Source organism: Alexandromys fortis, unplaced genomic scaffold (assembly GCF_014885135.2).
Source record: "Alexandromys fortis isolate MF-2015 unplaced genomic scaffold, M_Fortis_MF-2015_v1.1 scaffold_368, whole genome shotgun sequence".
Classification (NCBI taxonomy): domain Eukaryota; kingdom Metazoa; phylum Chordata; class Mammalia; order Rodentia; family Cricetidae; genus Alexandromys; species Alexandromys fortis.
Genome location: NW_026068243.1, coordinates 487,326 through 500,224, shown reverse-complemented (window position 1 = coordinate 500,224; position 12,899 = coordinate 487,326). Strand labels below are relative to the sequence as shown.

The 12,899-nt window shown below is 39.5% G+C and overlaps 1 protein-coding gene across 1 annotated transcript in view; it reads right to left on the bottom strand.

Annotated features, from left to right (window-relative positions):
* Positions 1-269: 269 nt before the first annotated feature.
* Positions 270-12,899, bottom strand: part of Spink5 (serine peptidase inhibitor Kazal type 5) — an 80,060-nt gene continuing 67,430 nt past the window's right edge. Inside the window, exons 25-34 of the mRNA XM_050131182.1 lie at positions 12,312-12,439; positions 12,083-12,161; positions 9,327-9,454; positions 8,180-8,252; positions 7,261-7,350; positions 7,027-7,154; positions 6,322-6,421; positions 5,539-5,669; positions 3,068-3,158; positions 270-1,421 (exon numbers count right to left, since the gene is read on the bottom strand). Coding sequence (XP_049987139.1) covers positions 1,413-1,421; positions 3,068-3,158; positions 5,539-5,669; positions 6,322-6,421; positions 7,027-7,154; positions 7,261-7,350; positions 8,180-8,252; positions 9,327-9,454; positions 12,083-12,161; positions 12,312-12,439 — 957 coding nt within the window. The 3' untranslated portion in view covers positions 270-1,412. The remainder of the gene's footprint in view (positions 1,422-3,067; positions 3,159-5,538; positions 5,670-6,321; positions 6,422-7,026; positions 7,155-7,260; positions 7,351-8,179; positions 8,253-9,326; positions 9,455-12,082; positions 12,162-12,311; positions 12,440-12,899) is intronic.

Sequence of the window (12,899 nt, the reverse complement as noted above, 5' to 3'; positions counted from 1 at the left end):
CAGTCCCGACAATGCTTGGCTAATGGCTATTATCTTCTTTCTTCTTCTTTAATGACACAGGAAACTGCAGCATGGGGACTGACTAGTTTTCATTCACTTACGAAGGACAACAATCATAAAATCCCATTATATTTGGCTTAGTGGAGATTTATTTATAAAAACAAAAGAGCAGAGAGAAAATACAAAATTAGCTTTTTAGGTCTAAGCAGGTCAGTCACACTCTGAACATTTTCTTTTCCTGTGGCTGAGAGTGGCTGGAGACACGCAAGCTTCTCTGTGTACTTTCTGCAGTTCGTCCTGCCTCAGCCTAGAATCTTGGAGTGAATCTGGCACCTCCTGCTACCACAGAACACCAACAACTATAGTCTGAGAATAGCAGAGTCTCAGTAGAGAGCCTGGAGCCTCAAGCTGTCTCCAGCCACCCCTCTAATATGTTGGTTACTTCTCAGTTGGCCCATGTTGGTTGCTGCCTTGTTCACTGTAGCCACCTCCAGCTACATATGGCCATCGAACATCTGAAACATGACTGGCCCAAACTAGATGTACAAATAGTGGAAAATACACATCAATATCAATGATTTATTAAATAAAATATGTATATTAGTTTAATTCATATATTGAGATAGATAAAATAATTAGAATTAATTTTACTTGGTTATTTTGTTAAGTACTAAAAATTTAAATTATATAAATGGCTCATACGACATTTTTGCTGGAGATTGCCATTCTAGGGGTTTACATATATTGTGTTTTCAATTTCTTAGTCTTTCTCAGACTGTAGGTAGTAAGCCATGGTATAACCTCAAAATTAAAAAAATATATTTCAAGAGGTAAATAATTAGATATGAGAAATTTCTGGATGGTTTCAATTATTGGACTTATAAAAATTGAGTTATGGTATTTATGGTAATACAGATACTAAGTAAAGGGTCTGATATGGTGACAGATAGCTTCACACAAGTATTAGCTGCCTGAGAGCCCATATTGTACCCACTCTCATTCTAGGGACTTATTCCCAACAATGGCAGCAACTTGTCTGCCAATGTAAGACAAAGGGCACCATATATCCAGCTTCTATTTTTAAAAAATTCCTATGACCTAGCAGTGAGAAACAAATCCCCAAAAGGATGTTCTGCTGAGTTTCTACTTTTATTAAATGGGCAGTTGAGCAGACAACATTGTGATCAGATTTCCAGAGCACAGACTGGGTGGAGAGCTCTCTCCGTTTTCAGATCACTGAGTCTAGAAGGAAAGAGGTGGAAAGACTAAGAACCAGCGAGTCCAATACCAACAGCTCTGTGTTTTCTATAGTAAAAAGACAAATGAAGAATTCTTTATATACACAGATGGTGAAGGTAGGCAGTTCAGAATCGAGGCATAGCTTTTTCCTTGCGACTTTCACCAGTCATTGTTCATTTTTCCTGGAAAAAAAGATGGATAGGTTAGATACTAAAACTCATTGAAACTACAGGAAGGTGGTCTGTACCAAGACCTCACAATATTATATTAAATCATGTTCACATTCTATATGCTGTGATGGTTATTCCCTGAGAATTTCCTATGCACCCAAAAGTTGAGGTGAACACACAAACAAACATGGGTTAACTCTGCTATGGATTGCATGTTTCCTCATGAGAGTAAGTACTGTTATTCACGGCATCTCATAGAAAAGGAGACTGCACATGAAAATTTAAAGACTTTCAAAATTCTCATTAGACCTTGCCTCTGGCACAATCCTTCATTACTTAAAGAAATCTATTTTTGTATAATCTACAGGTAAGTTCCATGACATAGTTTTTGTCAAGTTACCTACACAGGATGAGAGTTACAGGGAAGTGTGGTCCAAGGCTATTCTATTAAATTGAACTTTCAGAAAATTACTGAGGTCGCTTTGTCCTAAGATGTATACTTAAGTGGGATTATAAAGAGGGAAAAGAGTATATTCATCCAATAAAGTGAGACGTAAGCTGCTAAGGATTTGGATGCAAAACTAGCAACCAACTGTGGACTAGAATTGGCTAAACCTTCTTTTGTGTGTGTATAAAGGCCTAGAGTAAAAAAATGAGTTGCAAATTTTCATGGGAAGGAGATGGAAGGTTCCAGGTCTCAACCAATCATAATGTGTGTTCCCACTGTTCACCTGAAACCAGAAACCTCCCAAACTGTGTTTACCCTCACAAGGCAACACAGTTGATTAATTATTTACAAATCAAGTGGAACATTTACCAATTCTGTGCCCAATTTGCATGGTATCATAATGGAGTATAATAAATATTTCTAATAAATATCAGTATTGGAACATTATTTATTAGATATAATTAACTTTTTTGAAATAAATTTAGTTAAACTAATTTATTAATTCAAATTAAATAACAACCATGTCCAGATTTCTTTTTCTTCTAAGTTCATACTTTAGAAATTTTCGTAAATTCCATCTTTGGGTTGATAATGATGATGATGACAATAATTATAGATGCCATCAATTTTTAGATGCTACGACAAGTATTCTAAAGTCAGTGTATATTGAATGTTTTCAATAATTCATTGAGATATTAAGAGTAATTATGTGATTCACTAGAAATATCCTATATGAAAAACATCAAAAAAACTAACCTATGTTTAGCTTTCATTTAAATGCTTCTCTCTTATCTAGTTCATTGTTATCTAACCTGTGAAAGGGATTTCAGATAGAGTCACCAGGGAGACTTTCAAAGTAAGTAATACATGTTCAAGTATTCTGTTAGGTATTTAAATAAGAGGCCAACTTTTAGCATTGAGGAAAATTAAATTCTTTGCAATACACAATGACATAAGCATTACATAGAATTGGCTTCAATCCAGCTGTTACGATCTGCCTCTCTTAGCCTCCATCTCGTCTTATAATTGGCATAAGCTTATTACCACATGCTTCAATAATTACTTTATCATCCTGGTAATAATGTGGATAATTCTCGAGGCATATGACCTACTAGTGTGACTTCTCTGGTCAAATTCTTATTTCCCAGTGCACGAACCAAATCAGAACCCAGAGTAGCTACCACCACAACCCAAAGGCCAATGCACTCACAGATGCAGGTGTTTCAGCAGGTATTGTTTTGGGGTTGCTGCTCTCCTCACACTTCCCTTGACTTCGTATGCGTGTATTAGTCTGACGGATCCTAAAAAAGAAGAGATGCTTCAATGATGGGAAAAAAATTCAGATCTAATGATAAACAGATGTAGGTGATGTATGAATACCAAACAAACTTAATTAGCATAAAAGTCTAATTCACAGAACCACTTTCTGCTTAGCATCATCTAGCTTTGGTTACTCTCTTCTGTTCCTAACTTATCCTCTAGTTCTGAGCCTATTTCACCACATTTCAACCAAGATAGAATCATGTGATTCTTAATCCAAAGCTTTTTTTTTTTTTATAAATTTTCATTTCAGTTAGTGTGTGTGCTCATGTGTGTCTGTGCATGTGTATTTCTGTGTGTATGACTGTGTGCCCATGGGTGTATTTGTGTGTACGTGTGTGTGTATATATATGTGTGTGTGTGTGTGTGTTATGAGCACTGGCACATATGTACCATGGCACAAATGGAGAGGTCAGAGGATAACATTTGGGAACCAATTCACTGCAATTACTGTGGTGGGTTCTGGGGATTGAGTTCAAGTTGATAGGTATGAACAGCTAGCATCCTCACCTGCTGAGTCACCTCACTGGCCCATGTGACTTTGTTTTGAAGGTGAAAAAATTATATCCCAGAAAAAATGTTTGACGATATCAAGTATCTATAATATAACTTTGGGGATAGAAAATAGAACAAAAATACAATAACACGGGGTTATTTCTTGAACCTGAAATGATACTTGAGAGAATCTCAAGACTTTTAACTCAAGAAATTTTGTGAAGGAAGATCCCGCTTCTCATCTGTGTTGCTGTGGGGAAAATACAGCATCTACCACAGATGCTTGATCTAACCCTTCACTAAATATTGGTCCCTCTTCCATGAGAAAACCTGCGTCTTCTCTATGAGTCTAGCCCCACCTTCCGTAGCCATGGCATGCACCCAAGGTAGACTACATTAATCTTCTCATCACTTGAGCTTCTGTCTATGAAGCTTTCTTGATTAGACCTGGGCTGGAATAATTATTGAAAAGTTTGGTTAAATAGTATCGATAATTTAGGTCCTCAGGTTTATAATCAGAAGGAATCGAAGGATTTAGGGCTGAAAGACAGTGTGTGTATGTAATAACTGAATTCCTAGAAAAGTTAATTCATTCCTTAAACAAATATTTAATTCCCATTGGTGAATTCAGTGAGCCTGTGAGCTCATGGAAGTTGAGTCCACACAGTGGGCCACATCTGTATATTATCAAAGGAATTTCACACACTGTATCACATCTTTATGATATCAAAGTAATTTATAGTCTCACAAATGGCAGTGGAACCACTGCACTGAAGATAATAATAGTGAAGTAAAGAAACTACAGTTAAACCACAATTACTTAGACCCAGAAAAATCAAGGACAAGATATTTTCTAATTTTTGTGAGTTTTGTGACATTTAATAAAAACATTTGAACTCTCTGAGTATTAGGTTCACCCATGCACCAAGACAAAAATAGAACTCTACATCAGGTTATGAAAACTTGATGATGGAATGGGAAAATGACTTATCACCACACCGTACCTACAGGTATAATGGCAAGTAAGTTCACAGTTTATAGTTCACATTTCTAGATATAAAGCATTGCCACTATACTTCCAAAGAAATTGGTCACAGGGAGGCTGCGAGAAGGTGAATGATAAGTCTAGGGACAATGATGAGTTTTTGCAAAATCAGTATTTGAGAAGAAAAATCTACCAAGCAAAAACAAACAATGAAAGAACTAAACAGCTCTTGTACTTAACCTATACTTTCATATCCAAGTTCTTCTCAGTTATCAGTGAACTTGGTAGCTTAAGGAATAGTCTCCACCTTCTTCCAAGGAAGAAACTGAGATTTCACATGATGAGATAATTGGCGAACATGTACAGTCAGTGTTAAAGCTAAGAACAGACATCATATATGGCATTCATCTAGCATGCATTTATTGCATGGTATTAGCTCCTTCAAGAAGGCTGGGAAACCAATGACTCTCTTACAGTCATACAATTTCTTAGACATTGTAGGTGGTTCAGACACCATATATGTGGTTATTGTCAACTGCTTTCTCTTCCTGTATGCCAGATGAATGATGGTCACACTTTCATGGATCTACATGAATCTACACAGTCTTATAGAGGTGTCCTTCAATCATTGTGATCTCATTACTGCTCTTTCCTCTTTTCCTATTACTCTATTATTTTATGAAGTAATAGAGACAGGCAAGTATATTAAAGGGTACTCTTACATACTTTTCATCTTAAACATAAACACATTTTGAATTTTGGGATGGTGACAACAGAAAACTTGAAATAGATATCTAGTTAACATCAGAGCACTACTATAGGCAAATTGCAGTTGGGAACCTTCACACTTGAAGCAGAGATGGTGTAATATGGGTACTTACAGGTTTTCATGGCAGAGCATGCAGGGGTTGGCGTAGGTTTGGCCATCATCCCCACATACAGGCTGAATATTCTTTGGGCAAAGATAACCCATCCTGGGCAATATTCGGTAGTGTTTGCAGATGTCAGAGTCCTGCATAGGTAAAGTAGAGAGCAAAGTTGCTTAAGGCTTTCAAGGGGTTATATGGGACTGGAGAAATATTGGTTTTCCTAATGGCACCTGATTAAGAACAGGACTGTGGTGAAGTATTCAAATGTATACGTTATTCCACATCATATTGGGTGGGCTTTGGCTTCTTTTAACTAGAGAATATTAGTGTGCCGAAAAGAAACAAAACCAAAAATAACAGTGACAACCTCCCCTCCCCCTCAAGAATGAAGCAGTAAGTGGAATTCTTTAATGATCTGAGGCATAGTAAGCTAGGACATGCTTCTAGAAAGGAGTCTAGAATATTCATGCTAGAAACAATATTCACTCTTAATGAATTCCCTTTGCAATGACCCTTGGTGTGGACCTGCCTCTTTAAGATACTGGCCACTCTAAGAGATCAGATTCCAGTCTGAAAAAAAATTAGTCCATACCTCCCTTACTAACTTTGGTCTCTACCTCCTCAGGAGCTACTCTGTGGTGGCAATAAAAAAATATGCAAAATCCATTCTTCTTTATCTCTGCCAGACTACCTCCTGTGTTATGATGCTTCCCCTTAGCTGGCTTTGAGGTGCAGGTTCCCCAAATGCTGGAGGACAGAAGCTGCTGGCATAATATTCAAGGAGAAACTCCTTACCTCAGAGGAGCTGGGAAATCCTGGACCTCCTTCTTCTTTAGTAACTCTAATGTGTGATGGATTTCCTTGGAGTTCAGGCCTTTCCAAAGCTTCCTTTTCACTAGAAGAAGAAAGAAAAAAAAACATTTAAAAAGAATATTTGCAAAACCTCTGTAACATCTCATAGAAAGATGTCTGTCCCAGGAAAACATGGGGGAACCCTAGAGTACTCCATCAGGATATGACCAGAATGAGATGCTTTAAAAGCACACAAGGTGACCAACACTGAGCAGCACCGACAGTCCATGCCCACCGCAGGAACATTCTCTGTGAAAAACTAAGGAGTATTGATGCCGTCTTCATGGGTGCTTTTAACCATCATGGTGTCCACTCGTCTTTAAATGTGTTTCTTCACCAGTCAAATCATTTAGCCCTTGAGACCTTTATTTAATGCATTTTTGGGCATAAAATTTCGTCTTTTTTAATGACTTTTCTTTTAGGTCTCATGTGGTTTTAGATCAAGGATTTGGAATGAGTGCCCTGGTGAGGAGACCTTCATTTCCTGTCTCCAAACCCAAGCACTCTTTCTGCTGTATCTATTGTCTTAACTTGCAGCCCTTGGCCATATTACTGTTTCTCTTGGACTCAGGAGCACATACATGTGTTCCTGCAGCAATCTGTAAAACTATGTGCCCCCTGCTGGCTGAGCACAATGAGTTTACTCACAGGACAGCTCTGCACATGTGGCACTTGTGTTGATAGAGAGCTCCATCAGTACCAAGCACTGGGTCATCCTTTTGTGAACAGAGAAGCTTGTCATTCCTCATGAGCTTTCGAAACTCGCTGCACTCATCCTAGGGAATGAGATAGGGAGGTGAGCATGGGCTTTCCCTTTGTCACTGGGTGGTTTTCTCAAACTCAGCTTTAGGAGATATCTTTTGGCTCCAGGCTGGTACTCACTTCGCTGATCCCAGCCACGGAGGGCAAAGAACTCCTGGCCTGCCTAGGTTTTGCATTGCCTGCTGTGTTGTGAACTTCTCCACAATGGTCCTGAGAGGTAGAAAAACATAAGAAAAGGCTTGATAGGCATGTCTCACCTCCTGCTGATTCGCCTGCCTATCATCTCATCTGTCCTTTATCCCCTGTCCACGACCTTAAACCAATGAGAATCTCAAAGCACTCTAGGCTAAAGAGAATGTGATGACCACTGTGGAATGACCAAGGGACGATATCTGCCTTCTTTTGAGTCTTGAGAAGACAGAAAGTACTGTAATACACGCATACTACTGATTCATGGATGCAGGGAATATCATCCGGAGAGAACAGAAGATATCAAAGACAAGCTGAACAGGAGGCTTGGGATGTCTGTTAGCTACAGGACTCATTGAGGTCAACATCAAGAAGCTACCCAAAGCCTCCTTTCACGTTTAAAGTGTCAAAGATGAGCATGCAGTTGAGCTGGAAGAAGTCTGTGTTGTCTAGTTTTCCCTAGCATATTTCTGTTAGAGCAGAAAGACAAAAATTGACATATGCTATAGGAGAATTCTCTAAGAATTTTTAAAAGATTAATTCCATGTGTGTGTGTAGTGTGGGGTGTGTGGGGTGTGTGGGACTGGGGGATGTGTTGTGTAGTGTGGGGTGTATTTGGGGTGTGTGTGTGTTGTGTGTGTGTATGGGGTGTGTGGGGTGTGTGTGTATGGTGTGTGTGTGGTTTGTATGTTGTGTTGTGTGTGTGGTGTTGATATATCTTACATTATGACTGAAAGTGAGAGTGTTGTCAAAATCAAAATTTAAAGTAAAACGTTAGTATCTTTCTTACTAAAGACTACATGGAAAGGCAAGTTAGGTAAGGTCAATATCTTATCTGTTAAAACACAACCTTTCCCTCATTTGCAGGCTGAGGACCTGAGTTTTCTTCATTCCTCATCTTTCTTTCAGTAGCTTCTCGTTCGCTGCAGAAAAAAGAAACCAATAAATATTTCTAGGATTATGCTGAATTATCTTTAACCACGTATTTTTCCAATGCTAAACATTAACAAACATAACACTATGTTTGTCTTAAAAACACCTAGACACACGTTTCTATCTGTTGTCTCTGATGGATGGACATTCTACCGTGGCAGCACACTCAATGGTCGCCAATTCTGTTGCTTTCCTATCGTCACGATTCAAAGGATTCTAAAGGGATGTTGCTTCTTAAGGGAATGGCTTTATTTCAGACTATAGCTTCATTTCTCCTTTTTTTTTTGTGATACTTTGACAGTTGCTTCAACTTAAGCTCATGTAGTTACAATGCTTTAAAGTTTACCCACGTTTTAGAAAACAAACTAATCTTGAAATTCAACAAAAACTGTTTTGTCATTGCGACTCTTTCACATACAAGATGGCCTGAAGTCCCGTAACATAGGTGGTCACATTAGTGACTGAGCTTTTTTGTTTAAAAGACACCAACTGCCCAGAGGTGGTGTCCAATCCCAGCACTTGGGAGGCAGAGACAGGCAGAACTCTGTGAGTTCCTGGCCAGCCTGGTTTACAAAGTGAGTTCCAGGACAGCCAGAACTGTTACACAGAGAAACCCTGTTTCAAAAAACCAAAATAAATAAATAAAGTGATAAATAAAAATAAAAAATAAACAAAAGTCATTGACTTGTAAATGTATCACGATTGTTTCCCATCTTAGACGACCCAGGTGTGACTACACATCTCATTGTTTACAAGAACAGCTTCTCGTTGAGTGCTTTGAAAACTAACACTAGTCTTTATAAATGAGGATGTATTTGTCTATAATGTATAAAACCAAGTGTCATAGATTTTTAAATGTCAGAAATTCTTTCCCATCAAGCAAGCATGATTTATCAAACTCATCAACAAATCTGTTCATGTACAACATACTCTGACATACACACTTGTTAACATGTGATTTATAAAAACCATCAACAAGCACGCTCACATGTAACATGCTCTAACACATGGCACACTTGTTGCCATGTGATTTATCAAACTCATCAACAAGCCTGCTCACGTACAATATGCTCTGACACATGGCACACTTGTTGACATGCGTCTTGCCATCTGGGCCTCGGATAGGGTCATTTTCTCGGGTGCAGATCAGCTTCCCATCTCTCTGCATGCTCCGGAATTCATGGCATTGATCCTGACAAGAGGACAGCGAAAATATTACAGCCTTAGACAGGCTGTAGAGTCTGAAAGCACCATGAAAGTTAGGCACGGACTCATGATGTTTGGAAGAAAATAGAGAAAATGAGATTTCAGAGAATGGATGAGGATTTAAAGGTACTTTGTCCCACTTGTCTTCTCCAGGGGAATTTCATCGCTGCCTAAGACAGCTCATCTCATTTGTACAAAGTCTTCTGTGATGCTAAGTCCCAAATCTGCCTGTCTGCAGCTGTGCTCACGATTCCACATGTAAAAACAGGCCTCAAAATACAGAATGGACTGAACATATTCACCTGGCAAGGCATTCAAACATATAAACCCACAGTTCTGTAATGATAGTTTTGCATTTATTGGTTGTGTATGTGTACATCTGTGTGGGCACGCTTACCATGGCACATGTGCAGACTCAGGGGAGCTGCAGAAAGCTTGGTTTTCTCATTCCACGACATGAATTCCTGGGATCAAACCCAGAGTTTCAAGCTTGGGACAATTGTCACGTTACCTTGTGAGCCAGCTTGCCACATGGCCACATCTTTAAGATATTTTCTATCATTTGAATTACATCAGCTCATATGATGTGAACCTACTTTTCGTTTTATAAAAAACTCAGAAATACTAAACAATCAAGGTAAATGCTGGGTTTGTGACCAGCTTTCTATGGAGCGAGCTCCCTTATTTTTACTTTTTTGTTTTTCCATGGAAGAGAACAAAGCCACTGGTTTATAAGAAGAGAGAGCTGGGATTTTTTTTTATGTTAAAAAAATCAACCTTAAAACAATGCCAAGGGAACTGGTCCCATGAGATTTTACCTTGAACTCCCCCTAACTCCAAAGAGACCTTTGGAGGCACTCTCATTAAAATACTGATAGTGGCTTAGCTTGGGGTTGCCTTTTTTTTCTCCTACAGACAATCCCATGCTTACTTTATCCACCAAATTCTTAGTTATCTCTGAAATTGACCATCTGATCACACTATATTATTTTTCTCAGTAATATCATTTTCAGAAGTAACTGCAGTTATTTTCTTTCCAGCTGCTAACAATAACAGATGCACACACACATATATACACATATACACACACATGCACACACAAGCACACACATACATGCACGTGCTCATACACACTATACACATACACACAAATGATAACACTCATCATCGTCGTACATACACACACATCCACACACACATCCACTTAACACATGCATGTGCTCACACACACTATACACACATACACATACACACAAATGATAACACTCATCGTCATCTTTCATTGTACTGCCAGCTTTTGGGATTTGCCCTCCTGATCTACTTATTGTTTGTGTGTGGTCCCTGGCTCTTTTCTTAGCTGTAACATCAGAGAAATTCACAAAATAGATTTTGCAAACTGTTTAAACATAAGAGCTAATCTTATTTTGATTTACATTATAAAGAAATATATAGCTCTCTTTTGACTAATTTCAAAGAAATATTCTGTGTATAGATTGCAGTCTTTTTCTTTCTAATTGGATTTCATAGTTGGGAAGAGCTGCATCATAATGGCCATTCTGTGCCTTCAGTGCGGAAAGGAGGGCACTATTGATAATGCCCCAAATTGAACACTAGGTGGCAGTCAAGTGCCATCTGGTCACGTTACCATGCATACTCCCAATTTGTTTCTTGATTGAACTTTTTGGTGCTTTCTTTTTCCTGCCCCACTCCCAAGACCAAGCCCTTCCTGTGTCCCAGATACTTTTTAAAGCTTCAAATGATATCCGCTGAGTGGATAGTCACAACACTGGTATTTGTTGCGGTCCTGAGAATGCGTAGCACCCGCGTTAGAGTTGTTTTTAAGTCGTAAGTGTCATGCTCGTTTTGGTAGAGCTAGCCACGTCTTTTTCTGTTTACTATCATATCCTCAATAATTGGGAGAGAATGGGCACTTCAAAACAGTTAGTTACATGATTCCTTTTACAATGAATATTTGGGTGGGCCTGTGGCGTGAGAGTCTAAGAGATCAGAGCCCGGCCTGAAAGAGTCAGGGCATACCTCCCCTGCTAGCTCAGGACTCTAACTGCCTTAGGGCTGCTTAGCTCCTTATCTTCTGTGGAGGAAAAATGAATGTGCAAAAATATGCCTCTTTATGTGTGCACACTGTCTCCTGTGCATCCTGCAAAGATTTGCACATAAATGTTTTTCTCTGTGCCATTCCAACCAGACAGCTCTGACGCTGTGCCTGGAACTGGCTTTGAACTATGGCCAGGCTCCCCAGCCCCTAGAGTTCTCTCTGCCTCTCCGGATCTCACAGTCTCTTTCTTGTCCCTTCCCTCTGTCAGATATCTCTCCCGTGCTGTCCACTGCAGCTTTTCCTCCCTGAACTAACCTTCTTAATGTTTTTAGAATGTGTATAATGTTCTCTCACCTCACAGTCCCGTTATGATTCATCCTCCCTCATACTATTCACCTACGTTACCCTGGCCCAACCATGCTCCCATGGGTGCAAGGTCTGCTCTCCTAATTAAGCTCAATTTCTGAAAGGTAATTTCATACTGGCTCCAAAGCCATCACCTTTGTCTCCTTAACATGAACCCTCCAAATTCAGGTATTAACGTGTCTGACATATTACCTCCTTATCATTCTTGTTTGTCCCCGTGTTTCTCTTGGCTTCATCTTCTTTCTTTTTCTTTTCAGCGGCCTCTCTTTCCCTGAGAGTAAGGATGGGAAGAAAGTGAATACGTGTCTCATTAGTTATGGGACTCACTTCTAAAGCGCTCGCTGTTCTGCTCAAACTGCTGCAGCGCGGTTACTATACTATCTGGACGCACAGCCACAGCACTGGTTGGAAAGACACTTACAACCTCTCCTTGCACATAACACACTTGTTGCCGTGAGTCTTGCCGTCTGGACCCCGGGTAGGGTCACTTTCCCGAGTACAGAGGAGTTTCCCGTTCTTCATTTGGCTTCTAAACTGATCACATACATCCTGAAAATAAACGAGGAAAGATAATCAGAAATGCTTTTTTCCTATATATTTTATTGGGTTTGAAAAGCCAAAGGTTTCAGTTCACACACCTGGCAGCCACTTAACCTTGCAGAGGTAGGCAGGATTATGACATAAGGACATCCGTGTCTTGTGTGGAGTGTGTAGATAGATATGTTATTGTATCAGTTAATGTAATCATCTAAATGGAGAATTAAGAGCACCAATCAGTTGTATTTGAAGTGCGAAGGTTATTCGGGACTAGGGGGGAGGACTCATTGCTACCATGAGGGTTCTTTCTCAAACAGAAGAATGAGTCCCAGAAGGATAGAGAATCAGCCGTGAGTAAGCATGCGGGCTGGAAGGCAGCCACAAACCAATGAACACAGGCAGCTCCTGAAAGTCAAGAGACAGCAAAGGAATTTCACAAAGGAGCACAGCTCCGCCTACTCCTTGGTTTTAG